Source organism: Erigeron canadensis, chromosome 6 (genome assembly GCF_010389155.1).
Source record: "Erigeron canadensis isolate Cc75 chromosome 6, C_canadensis_v1, whole genome shotgun sequence".
NCBI lineage: Eukaryota > Viridiplantae > Streptophyta > Magnoliopsida > Asterales > Asteraceae > Erigeron > Erigeron canadensis.
Window position 1 is genome coordinate 4602675 of NC_057766.1, and position 14836 is coordinate 4617510.

Genomic DNA, 14836 nt, shown 5'->3' on the forward strand with positions numbered 1-14836 from the left:
TGTCAACACAAAGGTTTGTGAGTTCGTAAGTTTTAGTCAAAAAGTCTAGTAAAGAAATAAGTTTTGTGTCGATTCTTTAAGTACAAAAGAAGTAGTTGTTCAATATATAACGAGCAGAGTTACGCCATAAGTCAAGGTACTCAAGTCTCAAGCACGTAAAGTCCGAAGTACTCAAAGTGTGGCCTTACGGTTCAACAACCTGCCTTTAGTAATGATATGTGGCCTTACAGTTAAACAACTTGCCTTGGTGGCCTTACTGTTAAACAACCTGCCTTGGTACTAGTACATCACAAGCACGTCAAAGTCTCAAAGTCTGATCTTACGGTACCTGCCTTAGTCCAAGTCTCCACACATACAATAAGCACGTCAAACAATCACAATCATCAAGCACATAATCACACACATACAAACAAGAACAACCACGTCACATGACATCAGTAACTCTATAAGAACCGGCTCAATATTGAACATAAATAGAAATCGACAAAACTGTTTGAAAAATAATTATATTTTTCACCCCAAAACATGTAAAAAGAGGGGCTACAAAACTCACCTGAAAGCAGCACAAGTATAAGTATTCTAGATCAATGTTAAGAACACGAGCAGTCAGATATACCTGAAATAAGCTGTCCAACAGTCCTACATTGTCCACAAGTCATTCAATAAGTACTTACTTAATAGCACACGTCCAAATCCTATGCCAGTGTCTTAGGAAATGCCATTATGTCTTGTGTAATGTCGTATTGTATATATACTAACTTAGTTGTTCTTGAAACACTTTGAAATGTCGATGACTTAAAGTTTAGTCTTCGACCATTGAAGCAAAGAACTTATACGTATATTTATATACATCGGAGAGTTTAACTTCCAAAGAGTTTAGTCAAAAAGTTTAGGTTCCAGAGAATTTAGTCTTTCAGAGAGTTTAATGAACTTTAAAGAGTTTAATTTAGAGAACTTAATTTTGGAGAACTTAATTTCAGAGAACTTACTTCAAAGAACTTGTCTAGAGAACTTATCCAAAGAACTTATAAGAGAACGTATATAGAGAACTTGTTTGAAGAGTTTATTTAAAGAACTTGTTCAGAGAATTTATTTGAATAACTTTTAGAGAAATAACTTATTTTGAAGAACTTATCTGGAGAGTTTGTTTAGAGAGTTTAATTTGAGAAAAGTTTATCCAGAGAGTTTACTTCAAGTTTATCCAGAGAGTTTATTTCACAGACTCCACAAGCAGAGAATTTAAGTACTGAACTTAAGTAGAGAATTTAAGTACTGAACTTAAGTAGAGATTTTAGCCAAACCCTAGCATGAACGATTCAGGAAGGAAAAATCAAGAAAGAGACTTTGTTAGGAGAACTTATTTGGAAAATTTATTTGGAGAACTTATCCATAGAATTAAGAAACCCTAACCCCAATCTGGACGAATTCAAAGAAGAACATGACAATTTGTTTTTAAGATTCATAACACAACACCACTTGGATCTAGTCTAGATCATTATCAATTTCCTAAAAATCAATATATATGCATATATATATATATATATATTGATATGTATATATATTTTAGATATTATTTTCGAAAAACATATATATATATAAAACGTAAGATATATATGCATACAAGATGAACTTTATGTACGATAAACAATTTAGAATGAAAACCCTTTGATTACCTTAACAACAATTGAGAAAGATTTGTTGATTATTGATGTAGATAATGATCGCATATTTCAAAGAAAAATAGGAGGAAGGAGGCGGCAGCAATGAGGGAGAAAAAGAAGAGAGAATTTGTGAGTAACGAGTTTATTTTGGAGAACTTGGGGCTTTTATAGTCCCCTCCAAGCCAATTAAAGAAAACTCATTTGACCCAAATTCTGACTTCTTTGACCTTTAAGAAAACTCATTTGACCAGACAATTAAAGAAAACCCGAGACTAATTAATTTACTTTGACAACATAGTTATTTGTAACTTTTAAATAGTTTTCGAATGACTATAAACACGACCATATTTGATAATAAAATATTTAAGAATTTTACATTTAAGTGTTTCACTTAATTTGACATTTAAGGGTTTAAATTTTGATAGGGGTAATTTTGACATTTAAAGGATAGGATGTAAAATATAATGTAATTAAGAAGGGTAGTATGAGAATAAAAAAAAGTGTTTAAAATTGAATCTCAATACCTTTAAAAGGGTTTATAGATAAAGTGTGCATACAAATCAAGTTGCATATATTTCACCATTGATTAATTAGTGAAGTGTTTCTCTATAAAACATCAAAATGCATGAGGATTATATTGCAAAATTCTAACATATTTTCATCATGAGGTATGATTAATAATATACACAACTAAAATAATGTTCTTATATATCCGTAAACATAAGAGATGCGTGAGACACAACCGTTTTTTCTACCATTTTCATAGCCTTCTTACTTACTGCTAATTCAAATAGCATATAAGGCTTAACAAGCAATAAATGAAATCTACATAGTATACTTTATGAGAATACGAAATCTTATCTATTTGCAAGTATATATGGTTTTTTTTTTTTATTAACATATATATAAAAAATTTTTTATCTTTTAACATTATTATCTTATCCACCAGATAATTCTTATGTACAACTCCACGTACATTAAAAGCAGCTTGGTGAAATAACAAAGTCGAGGATTCCAAAATATCTCTAGAGTTATTTGTTACCAATATTAAATAACTAACATCTTTGTGATATTTAAAAATTTTATATATCTTATATATAATACTAGCATTGTACCCGCGCGATGCAGCTGTGGTCGTGACGGCAACGGTGTGGTGGTGGAGGCGAGTGTTGGTGGTGGATGCGACGTCGAGTGCCGTAGATAATTCATATAAAAGTAATTGATTTAAAAGGTTAATGAAGATATTTTCGAAAAATAAAGGATTAATAGTGTAATTTAATTATTAATGTTGAGAAAATAGTGTATGTGAAAATATTTTAAAGGGTTGTAGCCTTGTAGGTGAAAATATTACATAGGAGGGCATTTTAGACATTTCCCCCATGTAACTTTCAACATGGGGGTATTTTCTTTAATATAAAGTATAGATAACTAGCCTTGTACCCGTGCGATACGGCGGGGCATAGGAAAAAACGCTGGTTAAGTAGCAGTACCCGCGTGATTACTGGATCACCGTACGTATGGTTGTGGGTGTTTTTGATGGTGGAGATGGCGACAATTATGGGGGGGGGGGGGGTGGTGGCTATGTGTGTTTTAGAGGGAGGCGGTTCTGAGGGGATGTATGTGTGTGTTTTGTTCTCGGGGGATGTATGAGTGTTTTTTTTTTATATAATATGTGAGCAGCTTTAGGGGAAGGGAAGAGAAACAAATTGGGCGTAAGGTTTTCTTAAGGGTATTTTCGATATTTCAGGATTAGAGTGTTTGGTGGTAGTGTAAATTAAAAAGGTAAAATAGAGAATTTAAAGGTAGAGTGTTGAATTTGGAGGGATAGTTTGTTTATATAAGGAGTATAGATTTGTTTCCATGTTTGACAATTATATGTCTATATATAAAGCCCGCCATTCATTCATTATGCAAAACCCAACTTTAATAACCAACTTTCTCCAAAAACCCATTACATTTAACGACATATATTTAATCACCAACGAATCGCATTATTCAACGTAAAGTTTTCAAAAAAGCACTCGCACGTTGCCCAGTATCTTCAAAAAGGCGGTGGTTAAGTAACGGTACAGTGATTGTACGTTTGAAGTTAGGTGTTTTACGGTAACATATAGTAACCAATTTTGGTATCACCACATTAAGCCAGCTTTTTTTATTTTTGGTATCACCACATTAAGCCAACTAATATTGAGTATCAACTAATATTTAGTAGGTTGCCATTTTCACATTCTCACATATTGAACGCCTAGTACAAATGAATTTTATTACATATGGAAATACAAAGCAAGCATCAATAACAACATTGAAAACAACCTAGATTACACTTAAACACTTTAAGAAATGAGAAGTAAATGCAACTCCCAAGAACTAAATACTAAGTGTTGGACTGGAATGTATCAAAAACAACAATGTATCATTTTAACACGTTAGAATGCAATGTAAAAAACTCCAACGGAGGTATATAAATAGAGAAGACATAGACTGACTTCACACTTTAGGAGCTTCATGGCTGCTCGTGTTATCTTCTACATTACTGCTCATGTGTTAGTCGTTCTGCTGTTGTACATGACACATTGGGTAGGTCGTCTAGACAATAATAGAATAGAACTCAACTAAGTGTACCTGTTGAATGCAAATTCAGGAATTAAGAATCAGATGATGCAAGTAAAAATACCAAACATTTACTTTTGGTGTTGCAAGCTAAGAAATCTGGATGCGAGTCTAAAATACAAATTTGATCACAATGACTAAAGGCTGCAACTTTAAGCATTTATGTATAGTCAATGAATTTTGGACTATGGTTTACGTACAGTAACGGATCGAAATGGGTAGACAATCTAAACTCGAAAATGGCCACAACACATTGCAATATTCTAGAAAGCGCAAAAACATTTGCTACTTATAAACATAAAAACAGGTACGAGATTGAGGAGAATGGGGGTTAAATTGATAGCAGTAACACCGGAAGGCTGGTTTGTAGCATCTGCATTAGCTGAATGGACAGCCATATTGGGGGATGGAGCAAAAAGGAAAGAGAAGTTGGAGATTATGTATCAAAAGGTCTCATCTATGACCTGTATTACTCGGGAGGCAGAAGAATAAGGGGCCATATTTGCTACATGTGATTCAGCAACTCCAATCGAATTGTTGGTAAAAGGGGTGTCATCACCTGTTTCGAACATGGTTGGAGGAACAACCTAAACAAAAGTTAGATTTAAGAGAAAGAATTATCGGGCCATATAGGGTAGGTTGATGTGTTGAGAATATGGATAAATTATATAAGGGTGACTTTTACTTACATAGGTATTCAAATAAAGGTAAATACAGTATAACCTTTATAAATTAATAGTGTTAGGACTGATATATCTTATTAATTTAACGAGTTATTAATTTATCAAGTATAAATTTACAATACTTCTCTTAAGTTGGGACTTGAGAAATTTATAATTTTATCGAAGTATTATTTTATCGAGTATTAACTTATAGAGGTTCTACTGTATAAGTTATGTCAAACCTAATTAAAGCAATTTACCAAAAATATTGATATAAATATGTTTACCAAAAATAACTTATGTCAAACAGTAACTTAGCAATTTACCAAAAAAAAAATCATCAAGATCAATCACGAAGAAACATCAATTCTAGCCTTTTTGTCTAACAATATCTATATCTATCTATAGTTGTAATATATGACTGGGTGGAATCATAAATTAAATGACAATTATGCAAACTATAAAAGGTACAATAATAATAATAATAATCAAAGCGACAAAGGAGATGTGTGATTTTATAAATATTTCAAAAGTGTAGTTAGGGTAATTCAGGGCTATGGTAGTATAAATGTGAAGGTTAAATTTGGTATTTCAAAGGTAGATATGTTGAGAAAAAAATGGTCAGTTTATGTATATAGGGATTATAAATATAAATATAGATATAGATATACATGATATGCGATATATTGGGTTATACATGCTTATATCTTTTTATTTGTACGAGATATTCCTAATAAATCTGCATTATACATATATATACACCCTCCACCAACATGGTAGTAAACTACCCAACAAAATTTTTATGGCAAACTTATTGCAGTGGAATCTTGATATCCTTTACCTTCCGGGTCAATAATCCATACTACGTAATACTATTTTTCTTTAAAAAAATGTTTATTCAAACTATTTTTATCAAACATACCAAATCGAATGGTTAATTTTGATATAGATTGATTAGTTAGGATACTTTCATTGTATTAGTGACCTTTGCTCCCCCCTAATATAACCGGCCAATTTATTTAATAATAACTGGTTATATATTATTTTATTTTTGCCGTTTAAGTTTATTTTTTTCTTTATTTTATTATATCCCGTTTATTGTTTGAGTGTGAATATGCATGCTAAAAGTCTTCGCTGATGAAATTCAGCCTGTACTAAATTTGCATAAAATTTATCAATGAAAAGATAAAATTTTGTTTTTTTTTCCAAGAAGTGACATTAATGTTGATTGTTGAGGAACTTTTTACATTACTATTTCAATATGATATGAAAACATCTCCACCACCATTCAGGCTTACAAGTAAAATTTCAACGAGTGTTCCCACTTTTGCTTTCCAGATGTCACCAAGAAGATTGTGATCTTATAATCTCTTTCGTGTGTTATATAATATACAAGAAATGATAAATATATATTTCGGGATTATGTTTAACTAGTTTAGTTATAAATAAAATTGTACTTCGATTATATATGACGTGTTATCAGAGGTGACTATATTCAAGATAGAAATTTTCTATAAATAATGTCATAGTAAGTGACCATAACCCAAAGTTTTTTCCTTTTCTTTTTAAAAAATCATTTAAGTATATTAAAGGGATAACTGCAGAAAATAGAAAACACCTTTCGACCAATTCACGAAAATAGTAGTGACCTTTAAAAGTTTTGTTTTTTAGAAATAAACTTTCATTTATTACCGGAAGTAGAAACATTTGACACGTGGACATGGTGACGTGGACATCTTTTGATTACGTGACATTTTTCAATGACATGACATTCTTTATAACACAGAAAATAGAAAGGACCTTTCGAACAATTTATGAAAATAGCAATGAACTCTAATTTATAGTCGGATTATTTCCACACCTTGTCAGTGTTGGATGCAGAGATGGTTTTTTCTTCATTTTCTTCAACTAACTTAGTAACCATCGACAATTTGTTCGAGTTCGAGAACACCTCTGGACCTTCGTCATCTGGATCTATCTCATCCGCAGACAAACTCTTCTTAAACGAACCAAATCTGGCCTATGAAACTCTCGTCTTACCTAAATATCCCCAGGATATCTCTCTGACGAAAACAAAGATGTTTTGGCATCTAATTTTAGAGATTTTAAATCTCGAAATAGACGAAGACGATATAGATCTATGTCTCCTTTATGATCTTCATACACGGCTTCTCAATGCTTGAAAATGGAAGAGACTCAACAAAAATCAATGAAAGAAACTGAAATCAGCTTCAGAATATAGTGACGAGAAAAAATACCTTGCCGGAACTGAAACTGAAACGGAACCATATTATTTTTATTATTGGGAAATGACATGACTGATAAAAATTTAAATAGTAATAAATAAAGAATGATGTCACGTCATTAAAAAATGCCACGTAATAAAAGAATGTTCTTGTCACCATGTCCACGTGTCAAATGTTGCTATTTTCGGTAATAAATGAAAGTTCATTTCTAAAAAACAAAAATTTTAAAGATCACTGCTATTTTCGTGAATTGGTTGAAATGTGCTTTTTATTTTTTGTAGTTATCCCTATATTAAATTAATAAGAAGGGTCTAGCAAAACTAAAAACCGAGTACAATACAAATATAATTGTACTATGTGAGATGTAACAAAAAACCACTCGATCCTATATACATAACGGGACTAAAACTGCAGGGATACAAAAAAGGTAAAAAAAACTTACACCAATTATAGGATGTCCAAGATATGAAAAAACTTTCATTAAACGGAGGACAAGCAACCAGTTTAAGGTTATGTTTATAACATATATGAATGAGGATCTTGTTTAAGGTTGTAATTAGAAATTTTTTAACAAATTATATCAAAAAGTGTATCAAAAACTCAACCTCAATATTTTACTATAAAAATACATGTTATGTACAATAACAGCTCGATCCAATAATAAAAAAAATAACTGTGACTCTGTATGTGTTAAGTTTGGCATGTTGCCAATTATAGAGGACGGTCAATAAAGTGATCATATGCGGCACTAAATTAATGCAATGTTAGAAACAAGTGACAAACGATTTTATAAGCTGTATAGAAAATTAATTTTAAAAAAATAACTTTACAAATAAAGTGACGTTGAATTCTCTCTTTTTTTTGTATTGTTTTGTTTTTGTTTTGAACTCTCGTGAATTCTCTCTCCCTCTCTTTTGTGTTGTTTGCTCTGATACCACTATGAAGGATATCACAATTAACACAATAACTCACGATACTTCATTCAATCAAAGACCAGCTATTTATAATAGCTTACAGACTCCACGTTCATCAAAAATAGGTAACTAACCCCTAAAACTCGCATTCCACTACTACACTACTAAAAAAGACTCGTTCAAAACGGAACAGACTCAACTGACTATGACTGCACGTGGGTATAAGACCCATTATTCAATTGGGCTGGACTGACCCAAGACCAAAACAAACAGACCCAATAAACACTAGACCCATCAGAGTAGCCTACAAAGATGTAAGGTTTAGATCTCGCGATTAATTTATGAGGTGAATAGGGACGAAGCCATGGGTAAGCGAGACAACCGAAGCTTCTAAGTTTGTCATAATTAGGTAATTTGTGAAAAAGACGAGAATAAGGGGAGTCGTTCTGGAGCGTGGGTGTGGGAAGACGATTTATGAGATAAGTGGCGGTAGTGAATGCGAAAGGCCAAAAAATAAGTGACAGGATTGCGTGGGAGAGGAGAGATAGACCCGTTTCGACTATGTGACAATGACATCGTTCAGCATAGCCGTTATGTTCGGGTGTGTGGGGAGGAGATAAAGTGAGATGGGTGATGCCACAAGTGGCAAAATGAGCAGCAAGTTTGAGATATTCTCCACCGTTGTCTGAGATGAATTGTTTGATTTTAGTTTGAAAATAATTTTCAACTAATTTTTGAAAAGGAATAAAAGTAAGGAGTGAATCAGATTTACGTTTAAATGGATAAATCCAGGTATATTTTGTATAATGATCGACAAAAATAATATAGTATTTGAAACCATCAAACGAAGGGACGGGTGACGACCATACATTAGAATATAACAGTTGCAATGGTTCATTGGAAGTAATAGTTGATACATGAAAAGGAAGTTTATGGCTTTTATAGATGCAACATGCATTACAATAATCAGAAACTTTCGAAATAAAAGGAAAACGAGAAGACGGAGTATTCAAAATCTGAGAATGTGGATGGCCTAAGCAATGATGCCAAGGTGATCCTTTATTTACTTGGAAAGAAAAGGCATGTGGCGACTTGGTTGAACGAAGCTTGTAAACCCCATGATTAACTTGGCCTTGAAGAAGTGGCAGGCGGGTTCGAAAGTCCTTGAGAAGAAAACGATAAGAGGAAAATTCAATTAATATAGGGTTATCAATGCATAAACGAGAAATAGAAATAATTGTGTGAGTGATGGAAGGAACACATAAGATATTATTTAATTTAAGAGTAAGATTGGGAAATTTAAGTGTGTGAGAACCAATATGAGTAATTATTAGGGACGAACCATCACCGATGATCAACTCGTCAGTACCGTCATATGGAACATGCAGAGACATGGCGTTGAGGTCTTCGGTAAAATGGTGTGAAGCACCACTGTCCCACATGCTTGAATCCCAAGGCATATTCGGGTTGTAAGGTGTTGTCGGAGTGACAGATTGTTGTGCAGGAGAAACGCTAGCCATGTCGAATTGTGGTCTAGAGGCTGTTAGTTTTGGGTATTGGGGTGGTGTGATTTGGGGGTGTAGCTTACGAAAGCTAGAACAAGAATGTAGGGAGTGGCCTTTGGTAAAGCACCACTGACATTATCCAAGAAACGGGCAAGCGGAAGGTGTGAAAGAGGGCGTTGGGAGGATGCCAGGTGCTGTAGTGGGTGACTTTGAATGCCACGGTTTAGAAGGATGTCGAACTTGAGCAGCAAAGGCAGTGACTGGTTGGTGCAAAGACGCAGCAACGGGTTTTTATTGAAGGAAGGTCAATTCTTGGTTGATTAGCTTTTCGTGTAATTCATTATATGATATGGGTGTGTCACGAGCATGTACTGCATCTATGACGGGTTTGTAGGTTTCAGCGTCAAGATCGACGAGAATGAGATCAGTAAGGTCTTCAGGGTCAGTCTTTTTGCCGAGGATGCCGAGTTAATCAACAATTGTTTTAACGGTTTGCATGAACTCTGTAATGGATTGATCTTGTGTTTTAATACACATCTTGAGTTTGTGTTGTAGTTGTTTAATATGGCCTCTGGAGGGTTTCGCATAGGTGTTGTTAAGAATAGTCCAAGCTTCAAGAGAAGATGAAGCATTAGAAATAAGGGGTACAAGAGGCGATCATAAGCTGCCCACGAGGGCACCAAATAAGAGTCTATCCTGTCGAAACCATATGTTGTATGCTGGATTGGGGTTTGTAGTGTTGCCAGTGGCGTTGCTAGTGGTGATTGTTTTAGGAGTAGGGTGAGAGCCATCAATAAATTTGTAAAGGTCAAGACCATGGAGGAGAGCCTCAATCTGAGTCTTCCATGTTAAGTAATTTGTTGATGTGAGTTTTAGGGAAGAAGGAAGAGTTACGAGAGTTAGAGTGGAAGATGTAACGGGGATTGAATTCACAGATGAACTGTTTTGACTACTCTCTGTTGACATGATTGCAGAGGTAGGGTTGTAGATTTTAGAAAGACAAGAGGATCTTTAGGCGTATGATACCATATAAATTGCAGAAAGCAAATCTTAACTTTCATTCATTGTAAAGAGAGTAATTTATACACGTCTATGCATCCATAATTGTAGGATCTGTATTTTGACTAACTACAAAGTAGGAACTGAAAATTAAATACAAATTTTAAATATGAGGAATTGGAGGTAATATATTTATAGTTTAAGGTTATGTTTATAACATATATGAGTGAGGATCTTGTTTAAGGTTGTATTTAGAAATTTTTTAACAAATTATATCAAAAAGTGTATCAAAAACTCAACCTCAATATTTTACTACAAAAATACATTTTATGTACAATTACAGCTCGATCCAATAATAAAAATAAATAACTCGGACTCTGTATGTGTTAAGTTTGGCATGTTGCCAATTATAGAGGACGGTCAATAAAGTGATCATATGCGGCACTAAATTAATGCAATGTTAGAAACAGGTGACAAACGATTTTATAAGCTGTATAGAAAATTAATTTTAAAAAAATAACTGTAAAAATAAAGTGGTAATAAAATGTTGCAAGTTTCTAATCTAAATTATCACAAATTAAAAGTTGATTATTTATAAGAAAAAGAAAAAAACAATCACTCCTATCTTACAATTTAAAACAAAAACAAACCATTTTCATTATTCGTTTTAATACATTCATGCTTTCATTTCATAAATACGTCTTCAAAAGCTTTGTATAATTCTAGAGTCATGGAAAGATTTTAGTAATCTCCAAAATAATATTCATCCCACCGTCAACACCATCATTAGCATTTTAATTTGGGGTTGGGTTAGCTGGTTTGAACATGTTTACACTTTTCTTTAGGTTAACTTTTAATTATAAGATATTAATCCCATCATTTTTGATAAATGTATCACAATTTAAAGAGCTTAGAAGTTAGAACTGATGTACAAACAAACAACGCATAACTGTTACATATTAATAAAAAAATAATGATAAATATCACTTCTTCTTTATTTTGTTATGTTTTTTTTCTATCATCACACATTGGAAAAAATAGTGTAACCCTTCTGTTAACAAAAATAATAATCGGCCCAACTTATTTGGGCCTACACAAGACAACAGGAGTCAAGACAATCATTTTGACATCACCAAAACTGTATTTGACAGGCCCCATTGTCATTGTTTAACATTGTCCATCCCCGGCCCATAATATCACCTTTGTCATTTGTCAATATTGAATGACTACATGTTTGGTTCCGAACGCTTTCCCTAATTAACCAGTTGAGATGTTCGTTAAACATACATGGCTCGGCTTTCCTGGCCAGCGTCAAGGTACCGAAAATAGACGTTCAATAGAAGGTCTTCAAGCATAATTTAAACGATATAACCCATTGAACACACTTTCCAGTGATACTAATATCCTTCTGGCCGGGTCATTTATCATGAAAGCTAACAGTTGATAACTAGTTTAAAAAATGGAACGATTATATCGTGCATCTCTATATGACTATATACATAATACATGTATCAACATGTCGTAGTGTTACAGAAATATACTATTTTTCCTAAAACGTATGAGCTAATTACTCTAAATGTTATATTAATCCATTTAGAATATGTTTTTGAGTCCATTTTAAAGGTTTCAACAAATTTACAATACTATTTATGAGCTCATTAGAAAATTTCATCTATATCTAGCTATTGCCATTATTTATCATGTTTTATTAGAAAATTGCTCAATTCCATTCCATTATATTTTTAAGAAAAAATTAAAGGGTTCTTTGGTCCAAAAAAAGAAGTGTCAACAAGTAATTAAGTAAATATAAAAAAAACGATAGGTGGTTATTCTTTAAAAAGATAATAATAGTCAAGAAGACTATGAGATAATGAGATATGGAGTAAGGTATATAATACGAGTAGTATTTAAAATAGGTTTTCTTAGATAGTCTTTTGAGAATGAAGAATTATATATATACAGTATATTTTTTTTAATTTTTTCAAGCATTATCTATATCTATATCTATAATCTATAAACCCTTATAAAACATATTAAATTCTTCTATTTAAGGATTTTTTTATACCCAAAATACTCCTATTTCTTAATTCTAATTACCATATACACTTAATCTATACTTTTATACTATCTAATAAAAATACAACACTCATTTTAAATAACATTAATGATTAAATTACACTACGTACCAGACTTTTATCTTTTAAAATATCTTCATTAACATTTTAAATCAATTGTGTTTAATCAATTATCTACATCATTTGACGCCGCCTCCGCCACCAACGGTCGCTCTCACCACCACACCGTCGCCTCTACGGTCACCGCTGCATTGCACGGGTACCGTGCTAGATAATTGCTGAAATACGACAAACTAAAATCTTTTATATCTCGTGTAAATTACACAATATTGTTTTTTACCGAAAAGATAGGAAGAAAAGATATACGGAAAGAAATAGCCCTAATTAAATAAGAATATAAAAAGTATATATATACCGAGATAGATAGAAAAGATATCGAAAGAAAGGAAGGAAACGCTAGAAAGAGAGGATCTTGGACGAAGGAAGATGGCAGACCGCCGCTATTTAACAGACTTCGAAGATAATGTTTGGCGTAATCGTTGTAAACGTTATTCGTTGGATGATCATCGTCGTTATTGTGAGCTTCATAACGTCAAAGTCATCGATCCATATGCTATTCTGGGTACATACACTCTCTATTTCTTAATTTTTCCATCCTTATTTGATTAAATAAATTACTTCTTTATGTATATATATCTATATATAAATATAAATCTTTGTTTCTTGTGTAATTATTATTATCTTTATCATTAATTAATATAATACTCCTACTAATAATAGTACGTAAATCTTGTTATTTATATTTTTGGTTTGTTTAATTCTTATTAAGCTAAGAGGCGTACACCAGCAGATATAGAATCAGCCCGTAACTATACGCGATATGTGCTCTCCCTAGGGGAAGGTATTTATCAACAACCCAATCTTTTTGTTTCGTTTTTTTATTTTGTTCGAATCCGCTCCTTTTATCGTCTTTTGTCTTATAATTACTGGCGTACAGATGCTTCCAAAGCAAAAGCGGAACAAGGAAGAGGAGGAGGAGGACTCGAGCGCCCTGCTGTCGACTCTCAAGCTAGTTCCCTAAGATCAAAGCCTTAATTAGACGATTTCAAGGATTTTCGGAAAACATGTTTTGTAACTCAATAAGCTAAAAGCTTTAGTCAAGGAGAGGTTTGGTTGGAGGTCAAACCTTTAAATATACACAAATTGACCCGACTATTTGCTTTATTTTTTAAATTTTCGCATTTGATCATGGTATGTTTTTAGTTTAATGTGTGCTTTGGCCTTTGGGTTATTAATATAGTAAACGAAACAATCGATGCACAATGAGTTTCATGATGAACGATTAGTTTCACTAAAGAAAAATTTTATTTGTTTTACTTTGATATTTGTTTTATTTTACCTAAAACCTATCGATATAATGTAGCCTTAAAAGTCGATTAAGGTAATTAAGCGGATGGTTAATTTGGTAGACGAAGAATCATGTAAATGAACATTTCCAATTATAATTGGTGTCATCAACCTTTGAATTAAAGCAATTTATCACTAGTCATGTATATTATATGTTACAAAAAGTGGTGGTCACTATGGTAATTGAGTTAGATGACGTATCAATTGGAGGAAAACAAAGAGTTACTGTGGTGGCTTTGGTGGGTTGCTGGTTCACTAAGTCAACATATAATTTACAAAACACAAGCTGGGTGGCAATTTGGCAAGAAGGTATTGGGTGGTCAAATATTGAGAGGTTGTGTTGTGTGATTTCTTCATCTATTTTATTTCTGTTGCTATGCTTGTGATTGTGTCACAATGCCAACAAATGAGAATGATTGTTGTGGCCTGTGAATGTAAAGAAAACAAAAGCTTTTGTAACATCTTGTTTTAGACCGTGTTTACACACACAATTTTGTTAAACAAAACAGGCAATCTTTATCACAAACATTGACTGCTATCATATTTTATTTAGCTAATTTTTTGTCATCACACATGGTAGAAAATAGTGTAATGCTTCTAAAAACAATCATTTTAACATGACCCAAACCGTATTTGATAGGCCCCATTGTCATCTTTTAACAGTCCAACCCCACAAGCTCACCTTTTTTTAAAATCGAATGATTGGCACAGATTTGATCCTGAACGCTTTCCCCCATTAAAAGGTTGGTTAGACATG

General features: G+C 32.8%; 1 protein-coding gene across 1 annotated transcript; it reads left to right on the forward strand.

The window, feature by feature from the left end:
- Window positions 1-13105: 13105 nt before the first annotated feature.
- Window positions 13106-13921, forward strand: LOC122606258. Its single transcript, XM_043779222.1, has 3 exons — window positions 13106-13294; window positions 13502-13573; window positions 13670-13921. The coding sequence occupies exons 1-3, from the start codon at window positions 13159-13161 to the stop codon at window positions 13765-13767; spliced, it is 306 nt and encodes a 101-aa protein (XP_043635157.1). The 5' UTR covers window positions 13106-13158; the 3' UTR covers window positions 13768-13921.
- The last annotated feature ends 915 nt before the right edge of the window (window positions 13922-14836 follow it).